The sequence below is a fragment of the Asterias amurensis genome, chromosome 21, assembly GCF_032118995.1.
Source record: "Asterias amurensis chromosome 21, ASM3211899v1".
In the NCBI taxonomy this organism is placed as follows: domain Eukaryota; kingdom Metazoa; phylum Echinodermata; class Asteroidea; order Forcipulatida; family Asteriidae; genus Asterias; species Asterias amurensis.
In genome coordinates this window covers 5,068,357-5,092,800 of record NC_092668.1, presented here as the reverse complement: position 1 = coordinate 5,092,800, position 24,444 = coordinate 5,068,357, and the positions used below count along the sequence as shown (strand labels likewise).

Genomic DNA, 24,444 nt, shown 5'->3' with positions numbered 1-24,444 from the left:
GTTATTGTTATTGTTATTGTTATTGTTATTGTTATTGTTATTGTTATTGTTATTGTTATTGTTATTGTTTTGTTATTGTTATTGTTATTGTTATTGTTATTGTTATTGTTATTGTTATTGTTATTGTTATTGTTATTGTTTTGTGTTGTTTTGTTATTGTTATTGTTATTGTTATTGTTATTGTTATTGTTATTGTTATTGTTATTGTTATTGTTATTGTTATTTTTATTGTTATTGTTATTGTTATTGTTATTGTTATTGTTATTGTTATTGTTATTGCTATTGCTATTGCTATTGCTATTGCTATTGCTATTGCTATTGCTATTGCTATTGCTATTGCTATTGCAATTGCTATTGCTATTGCTATTGCTATTGCTATTGCTATTGCTATTGCTATTGCTATTGCTATTGCTATTGCTATTGCTATTGCTATTGCTATTGCTATTGCTATTGCTATTGCTATTGCTATTGCTATTGCTATTGCTATTGCTATTGCTATTGCTATTGCTATTGTTTTGTTATTGCTATTGCTATTGCTATTGCTATTGCTATTGCTATTGCTATTGCTATTGCTATTGCTATTGCTATTGCTATTGTTATTGTTATTGTTATTGTTATTGTTATTGTTATTGTTATTGTTATTGTTATTGTTATTGTTATTGTTATTGTTATTGTTATTGTTATTGTTATTGTTATTGTTATTGTTATTGTTATTGTTATTGTTATTGTTATTGTTATTGTTATTGTTATTGTTATTGTTATTGTTATTGTTATTGTTATTGTTATTGTTATTGTTATTGTTATTGTTATTGTTATTGTTATTGTTATTGTTATTGTTATTGTTATTGTTATTATTATTATTATTATAACTCTGCCACACCAAACTCAAATCAAGTTTATACACTTAACTACTTGGTAGACTTTGACCGTTTGCCTCAGTCCCCTCATTAAAAACCTTAAGGTAGTGGATACACAACATTAATCGGACTTAATGCAAGTTCATGTTTTAACCACATAGTCGCGTCTGGGAGCAAACACGGTAAGCAGTACCCCATTTCGAAACTGCACCGATTGTATGGTACATTTACCCTATTCTAGTAAGGAATACAAGCTGTTGGTTACAAGCCTATACAATACGGCAGCTTTCGATAAAAGCATTTTGAGGAACATTTCACCTCGAAATAAATAATATTATGTTAAATTTAATCGGGAATAAAGAACGTTTTATGGTAGGTTCTCCGGGCAGTTTCAGAAAAGAAAATCATTCAATTTCATTAACGTGCACTCAAATTCACGCGTTTTCCTCTAAAACTATTTGTTTGTTTTGCTCTAAATGCATTCAGTTTCATTTAAGGGCATTATCAAGACTACACTTTGACCGTTCTTAAGTTGAATTTCTACTACCCATTCACAGTTTACGTATTCAAATTAACACGCACCGAAGCAAAATCGCCGGCTTTTGCTGCTATTTTTTTTTTTTTTTTTTTTTTTTTTTAAAGATGACTTAATGGATGTATGTGTAAAATGGGAATTATAGCCCCTTTACATGTATATAGGTGTTCCAGGCCAATTTCAGCAAACAAAAATCTTTCAATTTCATAACATGCATTCAAATTCACCGTTTTCCTCTAACCCTTTCAAACTAGGATTTCATTTTAGCTCTTAATGCATAATATAATCTCAAAGGGCAATCGAGACTACACGTTGACCATTCTTAAGTTGAACTTAAACTATGAACATTCGTAGTAAATGCACAATTAAAAACATTCAGAAAAAGTGTTACGATCCGAAAATCCCCAAACTTTTCTAAATGTCGGTTATCCCACGGAGCTATAAAAAGTATAGCTCCATGGTTATCCGAAAATTTGATTTTTCTCAGACGCAACAAAGAATCAAACAAGGTCACACTGAATCAACATGAACAAGTGTGATTTAATAAAACACTACTCTTAAGCCGTCAAAGACGATAACAATAAAATGTTGATCAATACTAATTTACAATGTTAAGAGAATAATAAAAAAATGATCTTACAAAAACAAGAAGATCTTACGTGCGGGAGCTTGAGACACTACAATACTGAAAACACATTTCCGTCCTTATCGGTGCACAAATTAGCTGCAACTGGGGCGAAAATCACCTCAAACACGATGACCGGTCTCGAGACGAAACGGCGGCGTGATGACCGTCGCAAATACGGGAACCGATGATCCCAAAACTGGAACTGCAGATTCAGCTCACAAAACTGTCTCTCCCGGAACAAAATTCAGCTCCACACCGAATAGCTCTCTGGGGCCGCATACAGTCGGTCTACATCCGTTATGATACCTTATGCTACCTTATGCTACCTTTAAACTAAATGTCTCTCTCAGCCCGTATTTATACCAAGTTGGGTGTTCTAGAAATGTCTTATTTATACAAACTTCTTAACATTACATCATTTTCCTAAACAGCCTTCTAGTAGATTCTCACAATTTCTCACTATTTCTTGAAAATACACATCCCGTCTAAAATACACATCCCGTCTAAAAAAAACTCACCAGCTGGCGCGCAGCCACGAGATAGGGAGGTCAATGCACTGTTTGAGAATACACTGTGTGCGTGATTGTATTGTATATTGTAACAAAAGTTTTAAGGCTGGTACACTTTTGTTATATGTAAAACTATTCCGCGTTACCCTTTTTATGGGTAAAAACTTTTATTTACCTTATAGCTGTGTAATTAATATTGTTTTACCGTTTGTTTAGGTAAAATGTTTATTGGATTGTGTGTAGTCGTACAAAGTTACATATTTTTACCGTTGTACCATTTTCCCGTCTTAACGTTTGAGTATGTTCTAGTAGTGATCATTCGTTTTACACGTTTAAAGCACCGTAGCATGTCCAGATCTTGCCAATGCCCAATTACAAGCAGGATACTGAAGGTTCCACCCTACTCGGACCGTTGTCTTTGTTAAACGCTATACATGTACATATTCATGTTATTCAATAGAGCAGGAGAGCTGGAGGCATGGTAGGCCCAGGAAAATTCTCGTATTGTCTGCTCCTTGTAAAGCATGCAGGTAGCGGACAATCACTCACAAGACAGTGTAGTGTTAGCATTCACTATAGAGGAAAGATTTACTAAGCAAGCAGGGTGTGTAAAAAAAAACATGCAACAATCGCCTACAAAAGTATAATACCACTATTTGTGAGCCCAATACAAACATGTGCAAGTCCCTTTGGTTGGGCAGTTGGAGTCTAACAATAAAACAGGCTTCTTGTACAAACCTCAGTATCAGCTAGCTTTTACACTTTATTTAAATTTAGCGATCCAAAGTGCGCACTTAAAGTTCAACTCGTAGGAAACTTTACTTTTGAGTTGTCACCTGCCAACCTTCCTTTTTTCAAAAGAGCTTTGTTAGGTTTTCATTTCTTTGTTTAGTGCCATATAAATTTATTGCTTTAATGTTAGTATTATTATTATTGTTTTTATTAATATAGGTTTTCTCGGTCAATTTCGGAAAATTAGCAGCCTATTTAACCACCAGCCTATTACATTTCGCACGAAATCGAGTGCTTCAGAAAAGGGTCATTCGATTTCAATAAGACTAGTTCAAATGTACTTTTACGTCATTCGGTTTAAAGCCATTGGGACCTTTCGGTACAGAAAAAAAAGTTCACAGATTTACAAATAATTTACAGGGTTTACAGAAGGTAATGGTGAAAGACTTCCCTTGAAATATAAGTCCATGAAATGCTTTACTTTTTGGGAAAACATTAAAACAATTATCAATTCTCGATAGCGAGAATTACGGATTTATTTAAAACCCATGTCATGACACGGCGAAACGCGCGAAAACAGGAGTGGGTTTTCCCGTTATTTTCTCCCGACTCCGATGTCCGATTGAGCCTAAATTTCCACAGGATTGTTATTTTATATATAAGTTGTGATACACGAAGTGTGGGACTTGGACAATACTGTTTACCGAAAGTGTATAATGGCTTTAAGAAAAAAACAAAAGTTTACTCATATCAAAATTACATTAAAATGGTTGACAAACGCACTATCAACAAGTGGAAATAGCATTTCCCGTAAAAAAAAAACCAATTCCGCTCAAGTAGCTGTTTAAAGTGCCAGCTGATCGAACCGCACCCTGCGTGGATCTGTAACACGTTGACCATCTGTCACGTGTATCTGATTCAGAGTTTCCATATCCTCATCCGATAGCGTGAAGTCAAACACCTGTAAAACACATCATTAACTTGTTTATTTTTACTTTTTCCTAAAGTGACTTAAACGCGTGGACACTATTGGTAATTGTCAAAGACTAGCCTTCACACTTGGTGTATATCAACGTATGCATAAAATAACAAACCTGTAAACATTTGAGCTCAATTGGTCATCAAAGTTGCGAGATAATAATGAAAGAAGAAAACACCCTTGTCAGTTGTGTGCTTTCAGATGCTTGATTTCGAGACCTCAAAGGTCTCGAAATCAAATTCGTAGAAAATTACTTCTTTCTCGAACACTATGGCACTTCAGAGGGAGCAGTTTCTCACAAAGTTTTATATCATCAACCTCTCCCCATTACTTGTCACCAAGAAAGGTTTTATGCTAATAATTATTTTGAGTAATTACCAATAGTGTCCACTGCCTTTAAATACAAATGAAATGTCCCTGCTGATAGATAAACGGTAAAAATGAAGGTCCATAGAAGAGAAGCACATGAGGGCAGTCTTTGTTTTTCTACACAACAGATGAACCAACCATTGAAACATCCCTTTGACCATACCCCCGTGTGAACAACATGTGTGACCTTGTACATTCAATGTTAGGTCTTGGCAGGCAAGATAGCACACTGGTTTTATAATGTAAATCTCCCCTTTTTGTCACAATTTATGCATAAGTTCAAGAGTTATAACAGTAACAGCTGGACATATTTTCGCCTTAGGCGGCATTCCCCGTACAGTGGGTGCGTTCGTTTAGCTTCCCTGGGTCGACCCCGGTGTTTGGCGGTTTTTTCTTCCAGAACGAAAGCGGGTAATTATCTGCACACGTTCGTCCTGGGAAAAAAAAACCCGTCACACACCGGGGTCGACCCAGGGAAGCTAAACGAACGCACCTATTAAACAACTTTGTTGCACGCTGTGACGGGGTCCTTGTCGTTTTGTATAGCCTCGAGGGGGAAGTGGCACCGAAGCGAAGCCAATGGTGTATTTCCCCCCGGGCCCAGAAGGAACGGAGCACATCTCAAAACACTGGTTGCGTTCGTTTAGCTTCCCTGGGTCGACCCCGGTGTGTGGCGGTTTTTTCTTCCAGGGACGAACGTGGGTAATTATCTGCACACATTCGTCCTGGGAAAAAAACCGTCACACACCGGGGTCGACCCAGGGGAGCTAAACAAACGCACCCATTATCAAACCTTTCTGTACGTCACTTGAGTTGACGCGGAAAGTACGAAATAGCCAAAAAACACCCCAAAAACAGTACTATACCATAGAGAAAGGACAACAGACTGTTGTCCTTTCTCCATGATTATACCTACAGATAAATGCCTGATCGGAATGCAAAAATGTAAATCACTTGTAAAAAAAAAAAAAAAAAGGGGGGGGGGTCTATAGGGCATTAACCCATTAGGTTAAGCATGAACAAAAAAAATTGACATTCCCCACCACCCCCTTCGATGTTTCTTAATAAACAATGCACTACAATAGAATCGCAAGCCTTCTGAAGTACTATTTACAATAATGTTTGATCGCATGGAGGCGCTTTCATTCGGGACCTGCCTATGAGGGCAGCAGTCCTGTTTCATCTAACCTTACTTGCCATGTTTGTAAATTTCTTGCATTAATTACGTAATACATCAACGTATAAAAAAAAATAAAAAAAAGTTTACTTGTTTAGCAGCACGTTTGCATATTAAAAGCAGTGGACACTATTGGTAATTACTTAAAATAATTATTAGCATAAAACCTCACTTGGTAACGAGTAATGGGGAGAGGTTGATGGTATAAAACATTGTGAGAAACGGCTCCCTCTGAAAAGGCGTAGTTTTCGAGAAAGAAGTAATTTTCCACGAATTTGATTTCGAGACCTCAAGTTTAGAACTTGAGGTCTCGTAATCAACCATCTAAACGCACACAACTTCGTGTGACAAGGATGTTTTTTCTTTCATTATTATCTCGCAACTTCGACGACCAATTGAGCTCAAATTTTCACAGGTTTGTTATTTCATGCATATGTTGAGATACATCAAGTGAGAAGACTGGTCCTTGACAATTACCAATAGTGTCCACTGTCTTTAAACATTCAACATATCGGGCCAATCCTTTTAAGCGTGCGGCACAAAACTACTGGAAATAAATTGAAATGACTGTAAGTTTAACTACTTTGTAAAAAATAAACGTACCTTGCTGTTTTCTTCGACTCGGCTACATTTTGTGGATTTAGGTATCGCTGCGAGGCCGTGCTAGAAAATAAAGACAATTTGAAACGTTATTTGAAACATCTTTGGTCTAAAGTCCAGAACACTTCTCGTTCGTTTGCATTATTATGCATTAATATAATTAGCTTTATGTCAACAGAGGGCGCTCATGTTCTAAGGAATACAAAACAAAATCAAAAGTGTTCAGGATCAGTCAAACACATGAAAAAATTGCTAAAATTTGAACCGCTGTTAAACACCTTCTTGTCCGCGTTACGGCACCGTAAAGCAAGCGCTATTTGCAAGCGTATTGCAAGCGCTTTATTGTACATACCGTAAGCTCTGAATCCCGCGCTATGCAGTGCCATTGTCCTTTTTGAGATGGACACTCAAATTAACACTTTGCTTCGCGGGTGCATACAGACAAATTTACGTAAACCTAACAGTAACATAATATTAATTCCACATCTCTCGTGTGTGACAATCGCCAGTTAGAATAAAGCCACGCACGTAAGTGTGAACACACCTGCAATCGTGGACCCTCCTTTGTTCAAGTAGTTGTGAAAGCAACCGTTACGTGGACCGCAATGGTTGTCTGTGTGATATCAACCTGTTGTCCATTTTTAATCCTACCCATTGATAATGGTGCAGCATTGGCTATAACCATCGATTGACCAATGCACGCTCTCCTCCGCTGAGTGCACTCCGACATACCAGGGTGACATTTCAAGTCACTAGCTTAGCTCATTATTTGCCAGTACCACATTTTTGGAATTTCGCTCACTTTTGGGGAATTCCATTGCTTTGTACACAGAATAGCACACGTATGTAAACCAACAAACACAAATACTGAAAACACTACCATTGTACCGCTTGTGCAATACGTGACATAACCAGTTTCGGGAATATTAAGGTTAAAGGTATAAGACAAGAGTGGTGGAGCTGACAAAATATTTGCAGAGTGTTCACGTTTTTGTGATCAACTAAATCCACAAAACAACAAACTTGTAAAAACTGTTCTTTAGCTGGTTTCGTAAGACAGGAGAATAAGTGAAAAACCATGCACAGGATCGAGTCTGGTTACACAATGTCCTTATGTGTAGGTGTGTTACAACCGAAACCGGCTGTTGCGTATTTTTTATTATTATTATTATTTTTTTTGGTAAGGCTCGCAGAAACAGTTTATTCGAATGTTACTACACTTCATAGCGAAATATTTCAGAGGAAACAGGTTTGTTATGCACTTCACCAAGTCAACTTTCAGACTAAAATTAAACAGGATTTTCTTTGATAACTAATTATGTGTATAATACATTTAACATTGCCAGGTTCTTACCTGTATAACCCAACGACTCGCAATCTGACTGCACTTCCTGCTTAATTTGTCCGCCATATTGATAATCACGTGATGAGCCATGACCTTTCCTTTAGCCAATGGGCAGTATGCCTGCAAAATAGAAACAGGAGGCGAAACTAATTGATGTTATGACAAATTCACAATCCTATTGTTCATTGACCTTCTTATTAAGGCCAACCAAAAATTACGTTATTTTAGTGGGCGCCCACGTCTAGAAGTCAAAGAGTGTTGTTCATTGGCCAAGCCTATGTGCCGCACGTACAAATCTGTGCAGTGTTATTGTCGGTATACATATAATATGCCGGCAAGGACACCGATGCTTTCTAAAGGCCATGTCTCATAAGGTAATTAAAGGCAGTGGACACTATTGGTAATTACTCAAAATAATGATTGGCATAAAACCTTTCTTGGTGACGAGTAATGGGGAGAGGTTGATGGTACAAAACATTGTGCGAAACGGCTCCCTCTGAAGTGCCATAGTTTTTGAGAAAGAAGTAGTTTTCCACGAATTTGATTTCGAGACCTCAGATTTAGAACTTGAGGTCTTGAAATCAACCATCTAAACGCACACAACTTCGTGTGACAAGGGTTATTTTTCTTTCATTATTATCTCGCAAGTTCGATGACCGATTGAGCTCAAATTTTCACAGGTTTGTTTTTGTATGCATATGTTGAGATACACCAACTGTGAAGGCTAGTCTTTGGCAATTACCAATAGTGTCCACTGCCTTTAATGTGTCTTACCACAATCTGCATCCCGAGTCCTTGACAATACTCGATCAGCTCTTTAGGATAGTAGAACACATGGACCTCGATCTAAAAGTGACCAAAACATTATTTAAAAAAAGTTACCACAACATTTAGAAACAGTTTTGAACTGTCTTCTTCATGACGCTAGCTGCCAGCAGACTTACCAGGAAATGGTGTTTTCTCTTAAAGGCAAGTGGAAATAGGATTTTTTCTTTTAAACATAAGAGTATATGTTTATTAACAATAAAATAATTTGTTGAGTAATTGTTTGTCACGATTTATATGTTAAAATAAATTAGTTAAGTGCTTGGGGGTTGACTCCGCCTACCCCTTTTGTGACGTAGGAAAAGGAAGACTTTGCCTCGATGCGTAGATAAACACACGTGCAAAAGTACATGTAATTCTAAGACGTGAGTTTGTACGCTGCGAAAAAGGTTTTTTTTCTGGCATTTTTCCGGCAATGCCGACCAGGTGTATTGCTGCTGGATGCAGCAAAACAACTAAAGATGGGGTCAGTCTTCATCTATTTCCTGCAGATCCCAAGTATAGGCGGTTGTGGGCTGCGAAAGTCAGATTAACTAGAGCAAAGTGGTCCGGTCCGACGTCTTTTTCAGCGCTATGCAGCGAACACTTCGAGCCGTCGTGCTTCGAATCCGGGATACACCACTCATTTGACATGACGAGAAGAGCCATTCTTAAACACGACGCCGTCCCAACAATTTTTCCAGCTAGTGGGAAATCGAAGAAGGTATCTGAAAGACGTGACGAACCCAGAGGAGCATTTGCTAAACGTGAAAAAGTTCGGGTAAGTTGGACTTTGAGGGTATTTTTTTAACTTTTGCCAAGTGACACGATTTTTTTTGGTACCGCATGCGATTCACCGTGCGTGCAGATCCTATGTGACCGTCCGCAAATTATACAGCAGCCATAGTGCGTGCGTGCAGTCTGCTCCGTGGCCGTATTTCTATAATAATACGTAGGCAGACCCACATCTTACAACCCATTTGGTCACTAAAAAGTCGCATAGTTAAGTAAAAAATAGCAGCAATAGCTTTTGTAAAAACCACTAGGCGTTCAACATGTTCAAGTTTCAATGTACGAATGTGTGTAAAATCGTGTCTAAATTTGTTTTGATGTGCCATGTTCCCAGACGTAATGTACGGGGGCCTGACTACAAATTTCCTCTTCAAATATCGCGCCTTGAATTACGTCATGAACAGCGCCCTCTCGGGTCGGGGCCTACTCGTACATTTGTAAATACAATCAAAACTAATATTTTTAAACCCTAGTTAACTTTTTATTCACATTCCTCTCGTAAAAACACATATTTTAGTGACAAAAGCTTTATTTAAAAAAAAATACCACTTCCAGGTGACTTTAATAAATTTGCACATGCAAGAAGTACAAAAGTTGACAATGGAAATTAATTACCTAATTACCTGTTGCAGAAACTAGCATTGCGGAGTCTCATATGGAGACCGGGTTCTCAGCAGTCGACTAATTCAATGGCACTTCTCTTCCTAGTTCATTCATAATATTGTGAAGTCTGTTGACGCATATGTCGTTCAAAACTGTTTATAAACACTCGTGGTGCTCAAACGGGCATCACCCTTTTCAATGGATATTATTTCGTAAAACGTATAATGAAGACATTTCAAAATATAATTCAGTAACTTGGGAGGCTGGTCTTGCTTTAGAGCACAGTGTACCTGAATTGTGAAGAACTGTCCTGCAAGGTGTCAATGGGAGACTTATGGGACGCTTGGTGGCAGCAGACTAACCAGGTAAAATCCATTGTTCGCACGCTCAGAACTAACTACGGCCGTGTCCGAATTGGCGACTTCGGCTACAGCTACGTCTAGGGCGCGCGCGTCTGCCTATTCTTCAACACTGGTAGACGCGCTGATCTAGCCGTAGCTGTAGCCAAAGTCGCCAATTCGGACACGGCCTACGTACACAATGGAATTTTACTTGGTAAGTCTGCTGCCACCTAGCGTCCCAAAGTCTCCCATTGATGTAACCTACCTGATTGACCATGGGAATGACCGTCCACGTTTCCTTCAAGTTTTCAATGTCCGAGATCTCAAAGTTACTCACTCCAATGGATTTGCAAAGACCTGGGAAAAAGAACATTTCAAAAGACACTCTCAGCATAACCCAAGCTCATAACTTACTTCACTTTCTCTGTCCGTAAATCGCTGTTAACCCCAAGGTTCAAGTGTGTGAGCTACAGCAATGCTATGTTTCAAAGTGAGACTTTGAATCGCTAGGTTGCAGCAGATCGAATTATCAGGTAATAATTATTAACATTGTTCACCTTGGTATGAGTATGCGCATATTATTGATATTTTGATGATTATTGTTTACAGCAACCATCTCTAAAAACATTACTTATGATTCTACACCCCTATATTGCGTAAACGGTGAGCCGGTGTGTCCCTTTATAATTTATATTGCATACAATCTTAAACAGTTAAGGCATCTTAGCCGTACCAGGCAGAGTGTCCGATTCACGTATGAATTTACGTAAAAGCGTTACCATAATTAAGCTGTAAAAGGTGTAACCAGGAAAATTTCCTCCGGTCGCATCTAAAATGGCCAGTTTAATTGCAAGTTCAACAGCATTATTCTGATGGACTCCTCTTAAGATTAAACACATCAACACTCTTTTTTTCATCCCGTCGTTTTTTTCAGTAGCCTCTCTGTGACTATGTGAGTACGGGCATCTTCTTAAACAAAACTTGTTTTTAAGACACATTCATAAATACCTAAAACAGCTTATCCATTCTAATTGGTCGAGAGTTCATCACGTGGTGGTGTTTAAACGGATGATAGTGTTTAAACATTGGCGTGACACGTGAGCTTGTACCTGTGCTTATCAGACAGTTTCTTAATTCCTATTGGTCAAGAGCAACGGCTGGAACACCCGACATCACGCGATACGCGCGACGCACGTCAATCTCCATAATGAAGAGTTTTTACAGAGGGCCTTACCATTTTCAACGCTAATTAGTCGTATGAAACATGATTTTGACTAACTTGCATCAAAATCATTTCCCTTATGACTAATTAGCGTTGTTTTGACTAATATATTTTTACAGTGTAGTTCAATTTTTTTTTTTGTGATTAACAAATAAATCTGAGTTTTTAGTAGAAAGCGGACCCGATTAGCTGTAAAAAAAATAAATAATAACTAGCTACCTTGTGCGTACAGTTCTTCCAGTGCCTTCCAAGATTCACTGATTAGTTTCTTATCGCTGGTTCCATCAGGCGACTTCGGAAAGTGAAGTAAGTAAAGGTCTGAATTTTTTTAGTAAGACAAAAATTATGATATTATTGTCATTCTCAAAACAGTTCCCTACAAACTTCGTAAAAGGGACAGTTTATCTACTATTTTATTAAATAAAGACACCATAACAGGTAGTTTAACGAGCAGTTTATATAATGGTTTCTGTCAAACTAATACTGATTAATGGGATTGAAATACACGTCAAAGGTCACTTGTGAAAAGGTTCAGCTGAACGCAGTGTTTAGTTGTTGAGAAAACAAAAAGCTGTCACTAGGAATACATATGCACAAAAAGACAAATCCGTCCCCGTTAAGTGAGATGCCATCAGGGAGTACCAACCAACTGCAGTGCTGGTGGCAGTGTTGGTGCAAATGGACACCAACCCCGGTTATTTGCATGAATTATTTAGTATCAAACGCTAGTATCAAAACCATTCTAATGGACTTTTTTCTTCTTCTTCAAAACAGTTTGTGCAACCAACAGTTCTAATACTTTTCAACAAAGTAATTTTGTAATTAATGGTGAATAATTATTGTTGGATTATTAACCAATGTATGACTCCATATTCAGGGTCTAGGTACGTTACAATGATTATACAAGCTATACTAAAGCACACGAAGTAAGGGTATGACTTAGAATGTGGCGGGGTCCAAATGCAACATTTTATAACTACACGGTTGTATACTCTCAACATCTCTCAACAGTAAAAGGCAGTGGACACTACTGGGTAATAACTCACAACAATTATTAGTATAATGTTCAGATACACCAACTGTGAAGACTAGTCTTTGACAATTATCAATATAGTGTCCACTGCCTTTAACAACTAAGTTTTGATGCTCACTTTGAGCAATTTACAATAGTGTCCAGTGCTTTTCAAAAACATTGTAAATGTATTCACCAAAATAATCCACTTGAGTTTGTTGGAGAGACTCTCGGAAGGCTGTCTTCGTGCTCTCGTAACCGTAATCGGACGGCCATGCCTTACTGGTGATAAACAACTTATCCCGCACCACTCCACTTTCCAGAATAGCCATAGCTACTAGGTGTTCGTTGTGGTACTTCCTAGCCGTGTCAATATGTCTGACATTGCAATGTTTCAGCGCGTGGACCATTGCCTCGTGACTGTAGCCACCAACAAATGACGTTCCTATGAGATATTAAAACCATTGCAATAGTGATGTTGGAATTATTTGTTCTGTATACGCCTCTTTTAATACTTATGCATGACGTCATAATTTGTACCCAAAATGAGGCTATGGGCGCACGTTCCCCATCACTTGCAGTGCCTGCGCCAATCGCCTCGTTTTGAGTTAGCATAGTGACGTGCAAGCACATGCAAGTCCTAGTCGTGAGTTTGTACGTTTCGAAAAACAAAAAATTTTCTTGCATTTTTCCGGTAATGTCGACCACCGTGTATTGCTGCTGGTTGCAGCAAACCAACTAAAGATGGAGTCACTTTGCAAAGTGGTCCGGTCCGACGTTTTTTTCCAGCGATGTGCAGCAAACACTTCGAGACGTCGTGCTTTGACAATCCGGAATACACCACACATTTTGAAGAGAAAGGTTCTTCTCTAAAACATGACGCCATGCCAACATCACATAATGTTGTTGGAAATGTAATACTAATTAGCAACACATACTCTTCGGATGTCGACATCCCGAGACAAATTATCACAGCGAGACGACTTATTTGCGTTCGTGATGTCGTCATCCGGAGAAAAATTGTTTTTGTCAGGTTCACAACATGTCGGCTGACACCTAAAGAGCTCCGTATGAGCTTGATTCGATTATAGATAAAACCATGATAAAACTGATCATGCTACTTTTCAAAGCAAAACAAACAATTAAAGCCCTCAAAACATTTGTTAAAGGATAAGATAACGATGTGTGGCTGAAACCTCTGAAATCACTTGCCGTTCATGGTGACATGGTTCATATGTAAATCTTCCATATTTAATACTCCTCAAGGTGTTATGAAAGTCGTGCTTAATGCAGCTTTCCTGGACACGTTTTTAAAAAAAGGGCAAATCTTCGTCCATGAGGCAAGGTCGTTATACGAAAAGTGTTGTGTGCTTAGATCGAGATCCAGATCAACGTAATCCGTTTGTTGTATCCTGTATGATACAAATCACTAACTGTTATAATTATATTAGTAAATTTGCACCAGGGACAAATAATAGCAATCTTTGGTTTTACCCATACTTAAAAACGATTTTTGTTAGCACTGTATTAACCGGTGACTGCTCTATATTCCGACACCCCTATGTTCCGAAACCCTTATATTTCAACGACCCAAACACCCCTATGTTCCGACACCCCTATGTTCCGACAACTCAACCTATATTCCGACCCCCATATGTTCCGACACCCCTATGTTCCGACAACTCAACCTATATTCCGACCTCCATATGTTCCGACACCCCTATATTCAGACACCCCTATGTTCCGACACCCTTATATTTCAACGACCCAAACAACCATATGTTCCGACACCACTATGTTCCGACAACTTGCACCAATAATATTATTTTGTGTTAGCCATTTTTAAAGAAAAACGGACCTGACCGCAAGTTTAATTTCTGTATAAAACGTGTCGTCCTGCTATTAAAACATAACAACTTTGGTTTATATTTAGAAGAGGACTGAGTCATGGGTGGGTGGTAGGACTTAATTATTATATATTATAAATTGTTAACAAATTATTATTATTATTATTATTATTATTATTATTATTATTATTATTATTATTATTATTATTATTATTATGAAGAAGTTTATTTTATGCTATCTACGATACATCCTACAGAGCCGGATCCAGACTATGGATCTGAGGCGCTAAAGGGGTGATGTTATTTAATGGACAGAATTCTACGTAGTATGTGAGCTGTGCCGAGGAGTGCAATCTTCTGGACTAAGTTGATGCTTATGCTGCCAGGGATACGTTCAATGAATTTCTCCAGTCCTTTCTTTACTAGTCCCAGAGCTCCGATGACCACTGGGATTGTCTCGGTCTTCATACTCCACATTCTGCTAATCTCGATCTCAAGGTCTTTGTATTTAGACAGCTTCTCGGCAACTTTAATTGAGGTGTTTCGTTCGGAAGGTATTGACACATCAATTAGTATACACACTGGTCTTTCTTGTCCTTGATGATGATGTCGGGTCTGTTGGCTTTAATCTCTTTGTCAGTATGGATTGGCATGTCCCAGAGGATGGTGACTACATCATTCTCTGTGACCGTTGTCGGCTGATGTTTGTACCACTCCCCTGTCGTCTCTATGTTGTAATGCCTGCAAATTTTCCAGTGAAGGTACGCCGCTGTCTTATTGTGTCGATGAATATACTCCGTCTTCGCCAGCTCTGGACATCCAGAGATAATATGGTCTACGGTTTCTTCATATTTTCCGCATATCCTATATTGTGGGTCTATTCCATCTTTGATGATGCGATGGTGAAATGATCTGGTGGCGAGACTCTGGTCTTGGGCGGCAATGATAAGGCCCTCCGTCTCTGCTTTCAGCCCGGTGTTTTTAAGCCATTGGTGTGTCTTCAGTTGGTCAACATCTGCTTCTTTCGTCCTTTTTGGATACTTCCCGTGCATTACCTTGTCTTCCCAGGTTTTCTGTAGTTGTTCATGACCCTTGGTTTTTGCTGTCTTCTTTACTCGCTTTGTATAGATAGTTGTTGCTTCATTATCTGATGGTGTGATTTCTGAGTAGTCAAGTTCTCTTTTGAATTTTACTGCTTCTTTTTTGATGGAGTAGAGCTTTTTCTTGTCATCATGTTGTTTCACTATTTGGAGGAGTGGGTCATTAGTTTTCGTCAGATAAGCATCTAGACCGATTGTGGAGGTTTTGAAGGTCAGTTCAAGCTGGATCAGGCCACGTCCTCCAGTTGATCTTGGCAGGTACATCCTGTCAATGTCTGCTTTTGGATGGTGCATCCTGTTCATGGTCATTATTTTTCGTGTCTTTGCATCCATCCTCTTAATCTCCGACAGTTTCCAGTTGATGATATTGAAACTGTACGATACTACAGGTATTGCAATGGTGTTGATAGCTTCAAATCGGTTGGCTGCATTAAGTTCACTCTTCAGTATCATCCGCACTCTTCTATAATACTCTTTCCGGACCTTCTCCTTCATGGCTGAGTGTTGTATGCCGTTACCTTCATTTATTCCAAGGTATTTGTATGTACCCTCTTGGTCCATCTCCTTGATTTTAGTGACAGTGTCAATGTCTAGGTCTGTTGTTTTGGTGAGTTTTCCCCTTATGAATGTGGCTTTGGCACACTTATCGAGTCCGAACTCCATCCTGATGTCGTCACTGAAGGTCTTCACAATGGTGAGCAGACCCTTTTGCTGGTTGTCATCCTTGGAAAATGTCTTGAGGTCATCCATGTAGACAAGATGGTTAAGTTTGCCATTTTCGGATGTGTATCCGTAACTACTGTTGTTCAGCAGGTTGCTAAGTGGTGCTAGCGCTAAACAGAAAAGTAGTGGTGATAGTGAATCTCCTTGGAAAATCCCGCATCTAATGTTAATCGGTCTTGATGTTAACGACCCTTCTGCATGGTGGAGATTCAAGGTGGTTTTCCAGTTCATCATGCTTGCTGTGATGAAGTTGACAGTAGTTGGACATATTTTGTAGATTTCAAGGCATTTTCTTATCCAGGAATGAGGTACACTATCAAATGCCTTCTTGTAGTCAATCCACGCTGTTGATAAGTTTTTTTTCTTAAATTTGGCTTCTTCCATTACGGTTTTGTTGATCAGTAGCTGGTCTTTGCAGCCATAGCTTCCTTTTCTACACCCTTTCTGTTCTACTGGTAGCAAGTTGTTTTCATCAAGGAAGCTATACGTCCTCTCTGTTAGGATGGAGGTGAGGATTTTGTACATTGTGGGCAGGCAGGTGATTGGTCTATAGTTCTTAGGGTTCCGAGTCTCTTCCGACTTTGGAAGCAGGAATGTAGTTCCTCGTGTCAGCCATTCGGGGCATTTCTCTGGGTGTTTGACTATGTCGTTGTAGGCCAATGCAAGATCTTCGTGGATGCTAGGCAAGTTTTTGATCCAGAAATTCGCAATTCCGTCTAATCCCGGTGCCTTCCAGTTATTGGTTTTATTGATAGCTGCAGTGGTCTCAATGGTGTTTATATCTGACCATTCTTGGCTCGTTACATCTGTGTATTGGTCCTGTTGCTGTTGGATCCAGGTAGCTCGGACGTTATGCATTTTGTTGTTTTCAAGGATCTTACTCCAAAACTCCTCAACTTCTTCTATAGTGGGTGGCTCGGTGACATCTATCTTCTTATTGCTAAGCTCACGGTATAATTTCTTTGCATCTTCTTTAAAGATCTTGTTTTGCCAAAAGAACTTGCTCCTTTTGTCAAATCTTCTGAGTCTATGTGCCTTTGCTTGGATCCGTTGTTTGAGTATTTCTTTGGCAGTTGATATGTCTTTCTTACATTTGATTTTAAATTTTCGTTCCAGATGTTTTCTTTTCCTGTCTTTGATGTTGGAATTCCGTTCAACTTCACTCAGGAGTGATAGTTGTCCACGTAGTTTCTTAATCTCCTTCTCTATGTTCTCCTTCCAAACAGGCTTCCTTCTCTTCCGCTTCCGTTCTTGCCTAGGTTTCTCTCCCACTGTGTCTGCAATGGTTGAGGCGGCTGCATGTATGAGTTGGTTTATCTCTGTTATGTTCAAAGGTCTCGTCATCTCACCTGTGATATTTTGGATGGCTTCATTGGCGAGTCTAAGGACTTCTATGGATAGGTTTTTCTTTATTTTTGGGATTCGTGGTCGTTGTTTGAAAGACGTTTCCTTCAGTGTTTCAAATTTCTGCTTTATGTTGTTTATCATTTCGTTTAACTTTACATTGTCTCCTTCTTGGGTAGTCTCTGTTTGGTGTTGTGTCAATGGGTGGTCAACAGTGGCATTTCCTGTTGGTTCTTCTTCCTCAGCAGCGGTAGCTATCTCATCTGGATTGTCACTAACTATATCGTTGTGGTTGATGATGCTCACCCTTATCTTTACTCTGATGTTTTCAAGTTCCATTTCTGTTAGACGTTGTTTGGATACAATGTCACGTCTAACGTTGGAGAGTTTGTTAATAATAATAATAAATAATATGAACACTTATAGTGCGCCGGTATCCACCACAAGTGATGCTCATGGCGCAAGGAAGAAACACAAAATTAATGAAAAGCAGCTGTGAAAAAGTGGGTTTTGAGGGCCTCTTTGAACTTATGAATAGAGGACATGTTACGGATACTAAGAGGCAGATTATTCCAAAGTAAAGGACCAGCATGAGACAAAGCCCTGTCACCCCAACTGTTGTGGGTGTGGGGAACAACCAGTAATGACGAAGTGGATGATCTAAGACATCTGGAAGGATTGTAACGGGTAATTAATTGACAATTATACTGAGGAGCAGAACCATGTAAAGAATGAAAAACAAGCAGAAGTAATTTGTATTGAATGCGATATTGAACAGGGAGCCAGTGAAGTGCATTTAAAACCGGAGTGATATGGGTTCTCCTGGAGGACAAAGTGACCAGCCGAGCTGCAGTGTTTTGCAGTCGTTGCAAACGAGAGATTTGATTCTGTTGTAGAAGACAGAAGAGAGAATTACAATAATCAAACCGGGAAGAAATCAGAGCATGAACAATCTTTTCTGTGGTAGAACGAGTTAAGTATTGACGGATAAAGCCCAGATTTCTTAATTGATACCAAACTGATTTACATATGTTAGAAACCTGGTTAGACATAGACATAGCAGAGTCAAATGTAACACCTAGATTTTTACAGACTACAGAAGGCTTAATTTTACAATTACCAATGTTGATATGAGAGACTTTGACCTTGGCCAGATGAGCTACAGAACCAAGTAAAATCATTTCAGATTTGTCATTGTTTAACTTGAGTGAATGGGATCCCATCCATTGTATGACATCAACTAAGCATGATTCTAGTTTGTGGATGGCACTAGAAGCATTCTGTTGATTAGGAACAAAAGAAACATAGATTTGAACATCATCAGCATAGCAATGGTATCTAATGTGATGGCGATCAAAAACATCCCTGAGTTCACTCAAATATATAGAAAATAACATTGGCCCACCAACTGAACCTTGTGGGACACCACAGTTCAAGGAGATAGGATCAGATTGAGTCCCGTTTATGTACATGACTTGCTGGCGATTAGTCAGGTAGGATTTAAACCAATCTAACACAACGTCTTGAAGACCGAGGGATGAGAGAATATTTAAGAGAATGTCATGATGAACAGTGTCGAAAGCGGATGAAAGGTCTAACGAAACTAAGACAGTTATCCGCCCAAGGTCCATCTCCATGAGAATGTCATTAGATAAGTTCACGAGGAGTGTCTCAACACTGTGGTGTGCCCGATACGCAGACTGTCGACTATCGAGAAGATTGTTTTCACGGAGGTAGTCTGACAGTCTTGAGAAGACCACATCTAGATTCATGTTAGCATCTAGATTCAGTCGATCTGCTGGGTGTTTTTTTCGCCATATATTGTAGGCGGCTTTGGTTGTTGATGTCTCAGTCGGGTTTAGAGAAGCGGTGTAGAATGCTTCCATAACATCTTTATACTCTTCCCGGGACCATTTGTTTCTTGTGACTTTTTTCGGGTTTCCAGTGGTTGCACATAGGGGGCCATTTTGAGGTGCGTCCTCTGCATGGGGTTCCTCTAGTACTTGGTGGGTAGAGCTTGTTCCAGCAGCATACTTTTCGATCCCAATCTGGTTCCTCACTGGAGATCGCGGTCCACGTTGACCCGCGTGACGACCGATGCGGTTTGTTGATCTGGTAAGTTGGAGTGGCGTATTGTCACTCGGATCGTACACGATTTATTTATTATTATTATTATTATTATTATTATTATTATTATTATTATTATTATTATTATTATTATTATTATTATTATTATTATTATTATTATTATTATTATTATTATTATTATTATTATTATTATTATTATTATTATTATTATTATTATTATTATTATTATTATTATTATTATTATTATTATTATTATTATTATTATTATTATTATTATTATTATTATTATTATTATTATTATTATTATTATTATTATTATTATTATTATTATTATTATTATTATTATTATTATTATTATTATTATTATTATTATTATTATTATTATTATTATTATTATTATTATTATTATTATTATTATTATTATTATTATTATTATTATTATTATTATTATTATTATTATTATTATTATTATTATTATTATTATTATTATTATTATTATTATTATTATTATTATTATTATTATTATTATTATTATTATTATTATTATTATTATTATTATTATTATTATTATTATTATTATTATTATTATTATTATTATTATTATTATTATTATTATTATTATTATTATTATTATTATTATTATTAGTATTAGTATTAGTATTAGTATTAGTATTATTATTATTATTATTATTATTATTATTATTATTATTATTATTATTATTATTATTATTATTATTATTATTATTATTATTATTATTATTATTATTATTATTATTATTATTATTATTATTATTATTATTATTATTATTATTATTATTATTATTATTATTATTATTATTATTATTATTATTATTATTATTATTATTATTATTATTATTATTATTATTATTATTATTATTATTATTATTATTATTATTATTATTATTATTATTATTATTATTATTATTATTATTATTATTATTATTATTATTATTATTATTATTATTATTATTATTATTATTATTATTATTATTATTATTATTATTATTATTATTATTATTATTATTATTATTATTATTATTATTATTATTATTATTATTATTATTATTATTATTATTATTATTATTATTATTATTATTATTATTATTATTATTATTATTATTATTATTATTATTATTATTATTATTATTATTATTATTATTATTATTATTATTATTATTATTATTATTATTATTATTATTATTATTATTATTATTATTATTATTATTATTATTATTATTATTATTATTATTATTATTATTATTATTATTATTATTACATATTTTTTTACAAAAAAATACACATCGGCGCAATAAACGCAGGGGAGGGTTGGAATTGATATAAATTGAAAGCTCATGAAATGTTATCAACACGTACACGCATCTAACAATAGCAAAGTACCGAGTATTTTATTTTCAGCTAACTATTATTATTATTATTACATATTTTTTTACAAAAAAATACACATCGGCGCAATAAACGCAGGGGAGGGTTGGAATTGATATAAATTGAAAGCTCATGAAATGTTATCAACACGTACACGCATCTAACAATAGCAAAGTACCGAGTATTTTATTTTCAGCTAACTCGGGGAGCCATAACTCATGTTTATAACCACACCAAAAATGAAATGCATGCCCAACAAGCAACAAAATCATGTGATTCGATTATCTTAAGTGATTCCATCACTTTTAAAAACAGTACCAAATTCAACTTATGAATGTTCAAACCTATTCCCGGCCGAAATTCGCCAGGAAACAAGATTGTAATACAAGTTTTGAAACGTACAAACTCACGACTTGGTCCGTACATGTACTTTGCAATTGTGTTTACTCTACGCATTACAGGCAAAGTCTGCCTCGATTGACGTCACGAACAGCGCCCTCTCGGGTCGGGGTCTACTCTTAAATTTGTAAATAACATAAGGACTGATTTTTTAAAACCTTAGTTAACTGTTTATTCACATTCCACTCATCAAAACACATTTATTAGTGACAAAAGCTTTATTTTGAAAAAATACCACTTCCAAGTGACTTTAAGTATTTTACTTTTAACATATATAAAGAATGTAGTACGTTGTTACATCAAGCAACCATATCAGGGAAATTTAATTCCCAAAAATGTGAAAAGGAAAACGATTTCCTCATGTCTGTGTGCACAAAACTAGACACAAAAAAAGACACCGCAGTGGTGGCGCATGGCGCCTATGGTTCTAACCTCGTTCATCCAAGAAGCTGGATTTATCCCCGAACGTTTGAGGGTTATGAAGCTAGTAGCCTTGCTCAAGGCAGTCGAATTATTCACTCCGAAAAAAGACCGCCGCTGTTTAAAAACCCACCCGTATTCACTGTGCGTAACATCGCACGACACGATGCCCCCGTACATTATCCGCATGCGGAGGCCGTTAGGCCGACAGCCTTGTAGGGTCTGTGTTGAAGCCACTGACCTCATTACTATAATAAGCGAAGAGTTCCCACGGTCAGCTCATTACCATAATGCCCGCGAAAGACGAGACATGTTTACATCACACACCACCACTACGGACGCATGATAGGGTCCAAAGGTCGTGATAAGGGAAGTGCGTGATTGGACGTCACATCCTGTGTTGTCTGATAGGTCTGACGAAAGATATACATATTCATGGATTGCATACTAGCATACCCGAGAGCCCCCCCCCCCCATTTTTTTCCACTTGTGGAAATTTTTCAATACAACACATTAAACCCAGAAGTTACAGACCCGACAAGGCTGTCGGCCTGACGGCCTCCGCATGCGGTTAGTGGTACGAGTGCGGATGACTTATGTGCACAGTGGTCGTACGATGTGCAGTGTGTATACGGGTGGGTCATGCGGTGTGATCGCACGCACCACGCACAGGGTATACAGGTGGGTTTACAGCGGCGTCTTTTCGGAGCGAATAGTGCGACTGCCTTGGGCAAGGCTATGAAGCTATAGGTGAAATTTAGGGAAGTGTGTTATGGCTATTATGATGAAGATGTCGAAACAAGATGTGAGTTTCATTTATTAAGTTGGTCAATCGACATGGATAGAAAACAACAAATAAATCGTGTACGATCCGAGTGACAAGCGGCGAGACAGCTAGCACTGTAGCAGAATTATGTTCTCTATATTTACAGTTTGCTTTAAAGGAACACGTTGCCTTGGATCGGACGAGTTGGTCTATAAAAAGCGTTTGAAACCGTTTGTTATGAAATGTATACGGTTAGAAAGATGTTTTAAAAGTAGAATATAATGATCCACACAAGTATCACTCAAAATTGCACGGTTTTCTGTTTACGTCGCGAACTATCACGGTCGGCCATTTATGGGAGTCAAAATTTTGACTCCCATAAATGGCCGACCGTGTTATTGGACGAGGTAAAAAGAAAACAACGCAATTTCGAGGCATATTTGTGTAGATCATTGTATTCTACTTTTAAATCATCTTTCTAACCATATGCATTTTATAACAAACGGTCACAAAACGCTTTTCAAAGACCAACTCGACCGATCCAAGGCAACGTGTTCCTTTAAACATTATGGTAAAGGTATTAATGAATGGGAATCACAATGTGTTGAATCGGTTTTAAACCATTGGTTTAAACCCGCCCAGGCCTGGTTCTTGATAATATTTACCTCGACTTCGTCTCGGTAATCAAGAACCACGCCTCGCCGGGATTAAACCACTAGTTTAAAACCTCTTCACCAATGGCAATATTAAATTTTTGTTTTAATTGATGGTATGCTTACCAATTCCCAACGTTGGTATTCTGACGCCATTCCACAGTGTCAAACAGTCAATGGTTTCCATATTGGGTTGCAACGTTCTCACACGAAAATTACAGACACAAAACAAAAACCTTGTAGGACAACTTCTCCTGTTGAAGTACAGCTTCCAAACTTATTTGTGGTAGACACAGAACTGTGTGCGCGTGTGAACTCAACAGGAAATACCAGTGGCATTTCCACGCATAACCAGAGTTATAATATGCCACGCATGTTTAAACACAAATAAAACACCTCTATCCTTGGGCAGCAACCCTTGTTGTTGCCCAAGGATAGAGGTGGTCAGATTGTACATCGTACCATCGCTCTGAACTTTTGTTAATTGGTTGTGCGTTGTCGTCACCAGTTTGTGATTTTAGTGGTTCTTGTTTCGTCTTCTCTGTTTGTCAGTTTGTTTGTCTGCCTAAAGGCTGCCTTCTACTTCTAACGTAGCTCTACCTCATAAAATATCCCCTAGTTAATTTGTTATCTGTTTTAACAATAACATATATCACTTAAGTATGTGGTTTTGATACATATATTAATTTTTTTTTATGTGCTGATTAAGCCTCTAATGAACTCCCCCCCCCCCCCAAATAGTATGGAATAAACGTCACATTGAATTGAACTGAACTAAACAACATGTGCATGTATGGACACTGACCTTGGTTCACTTTAGGCCTTGAGAAGTAACGTGCAGCTAAACCTCCCATTTGCTTGTCGATACGCCCGCGTTTTTTATGATACGAACACGTTTTTCCTTTTAAACAAAAACAAAAACATTATTTAACCCTTCCATGCAAATTTCTACTCCCTGCATGAGACCCACTGTAGTTTACTGCGTTCAGGAAAATCTTAATTAGCCTGGGTAAATAAAGCTATTTCCAATGTTTCAAGCCCAACACCTTTCAGAGGGTCTAGGTATAAGTTGGCAACAACACAAAATAAAATAAAAACAAATTTGCTAATAATCTCGGATCTAACCTCTTTTGCACCTTTTTTGAAGAAAGAAAAAAAGAAAAAAAAATATTTGTCTTCAGATTATAAAACACGC

At 37.3% G+C, this 24,444-nt stretch overlaps 1 protein-coding gene across 1 annotated transcript; it reads right to left on the bottom strand.

Annotated features, from left to right (window-relative positions):
• Positions 1-884: 884 nt before the first annotated feature.
• On the bottom strand, positions 885-23,546 carry LOC139953142 (glyoxal reductase-like). The gene is made up of 8 exons (XM_071952561.1): positions 23,376-23,546; positions 12,702-12,950; positions 11,713-11,811; positions 10,537-10,628; positions 8,506-8,577; positions 7,741-7,851; positions 6,390-6,449; positions 885-4,222 (listed from the first exon to the last, which is right to left on the bottom strand). Exons 1-8 carry the CDS (start codon positions 23,434-23,436, stop codon positions 4,106-4,108), a joined length of 861 nt encoding a protein of 286 aa, XP_071808662.1. The 5' UTR covers positions 23,437-23,546; the 3' UTR covers positions 885-4,105.
• Positions 23,547-24,444: the final 898 nt, after the last annotated feature.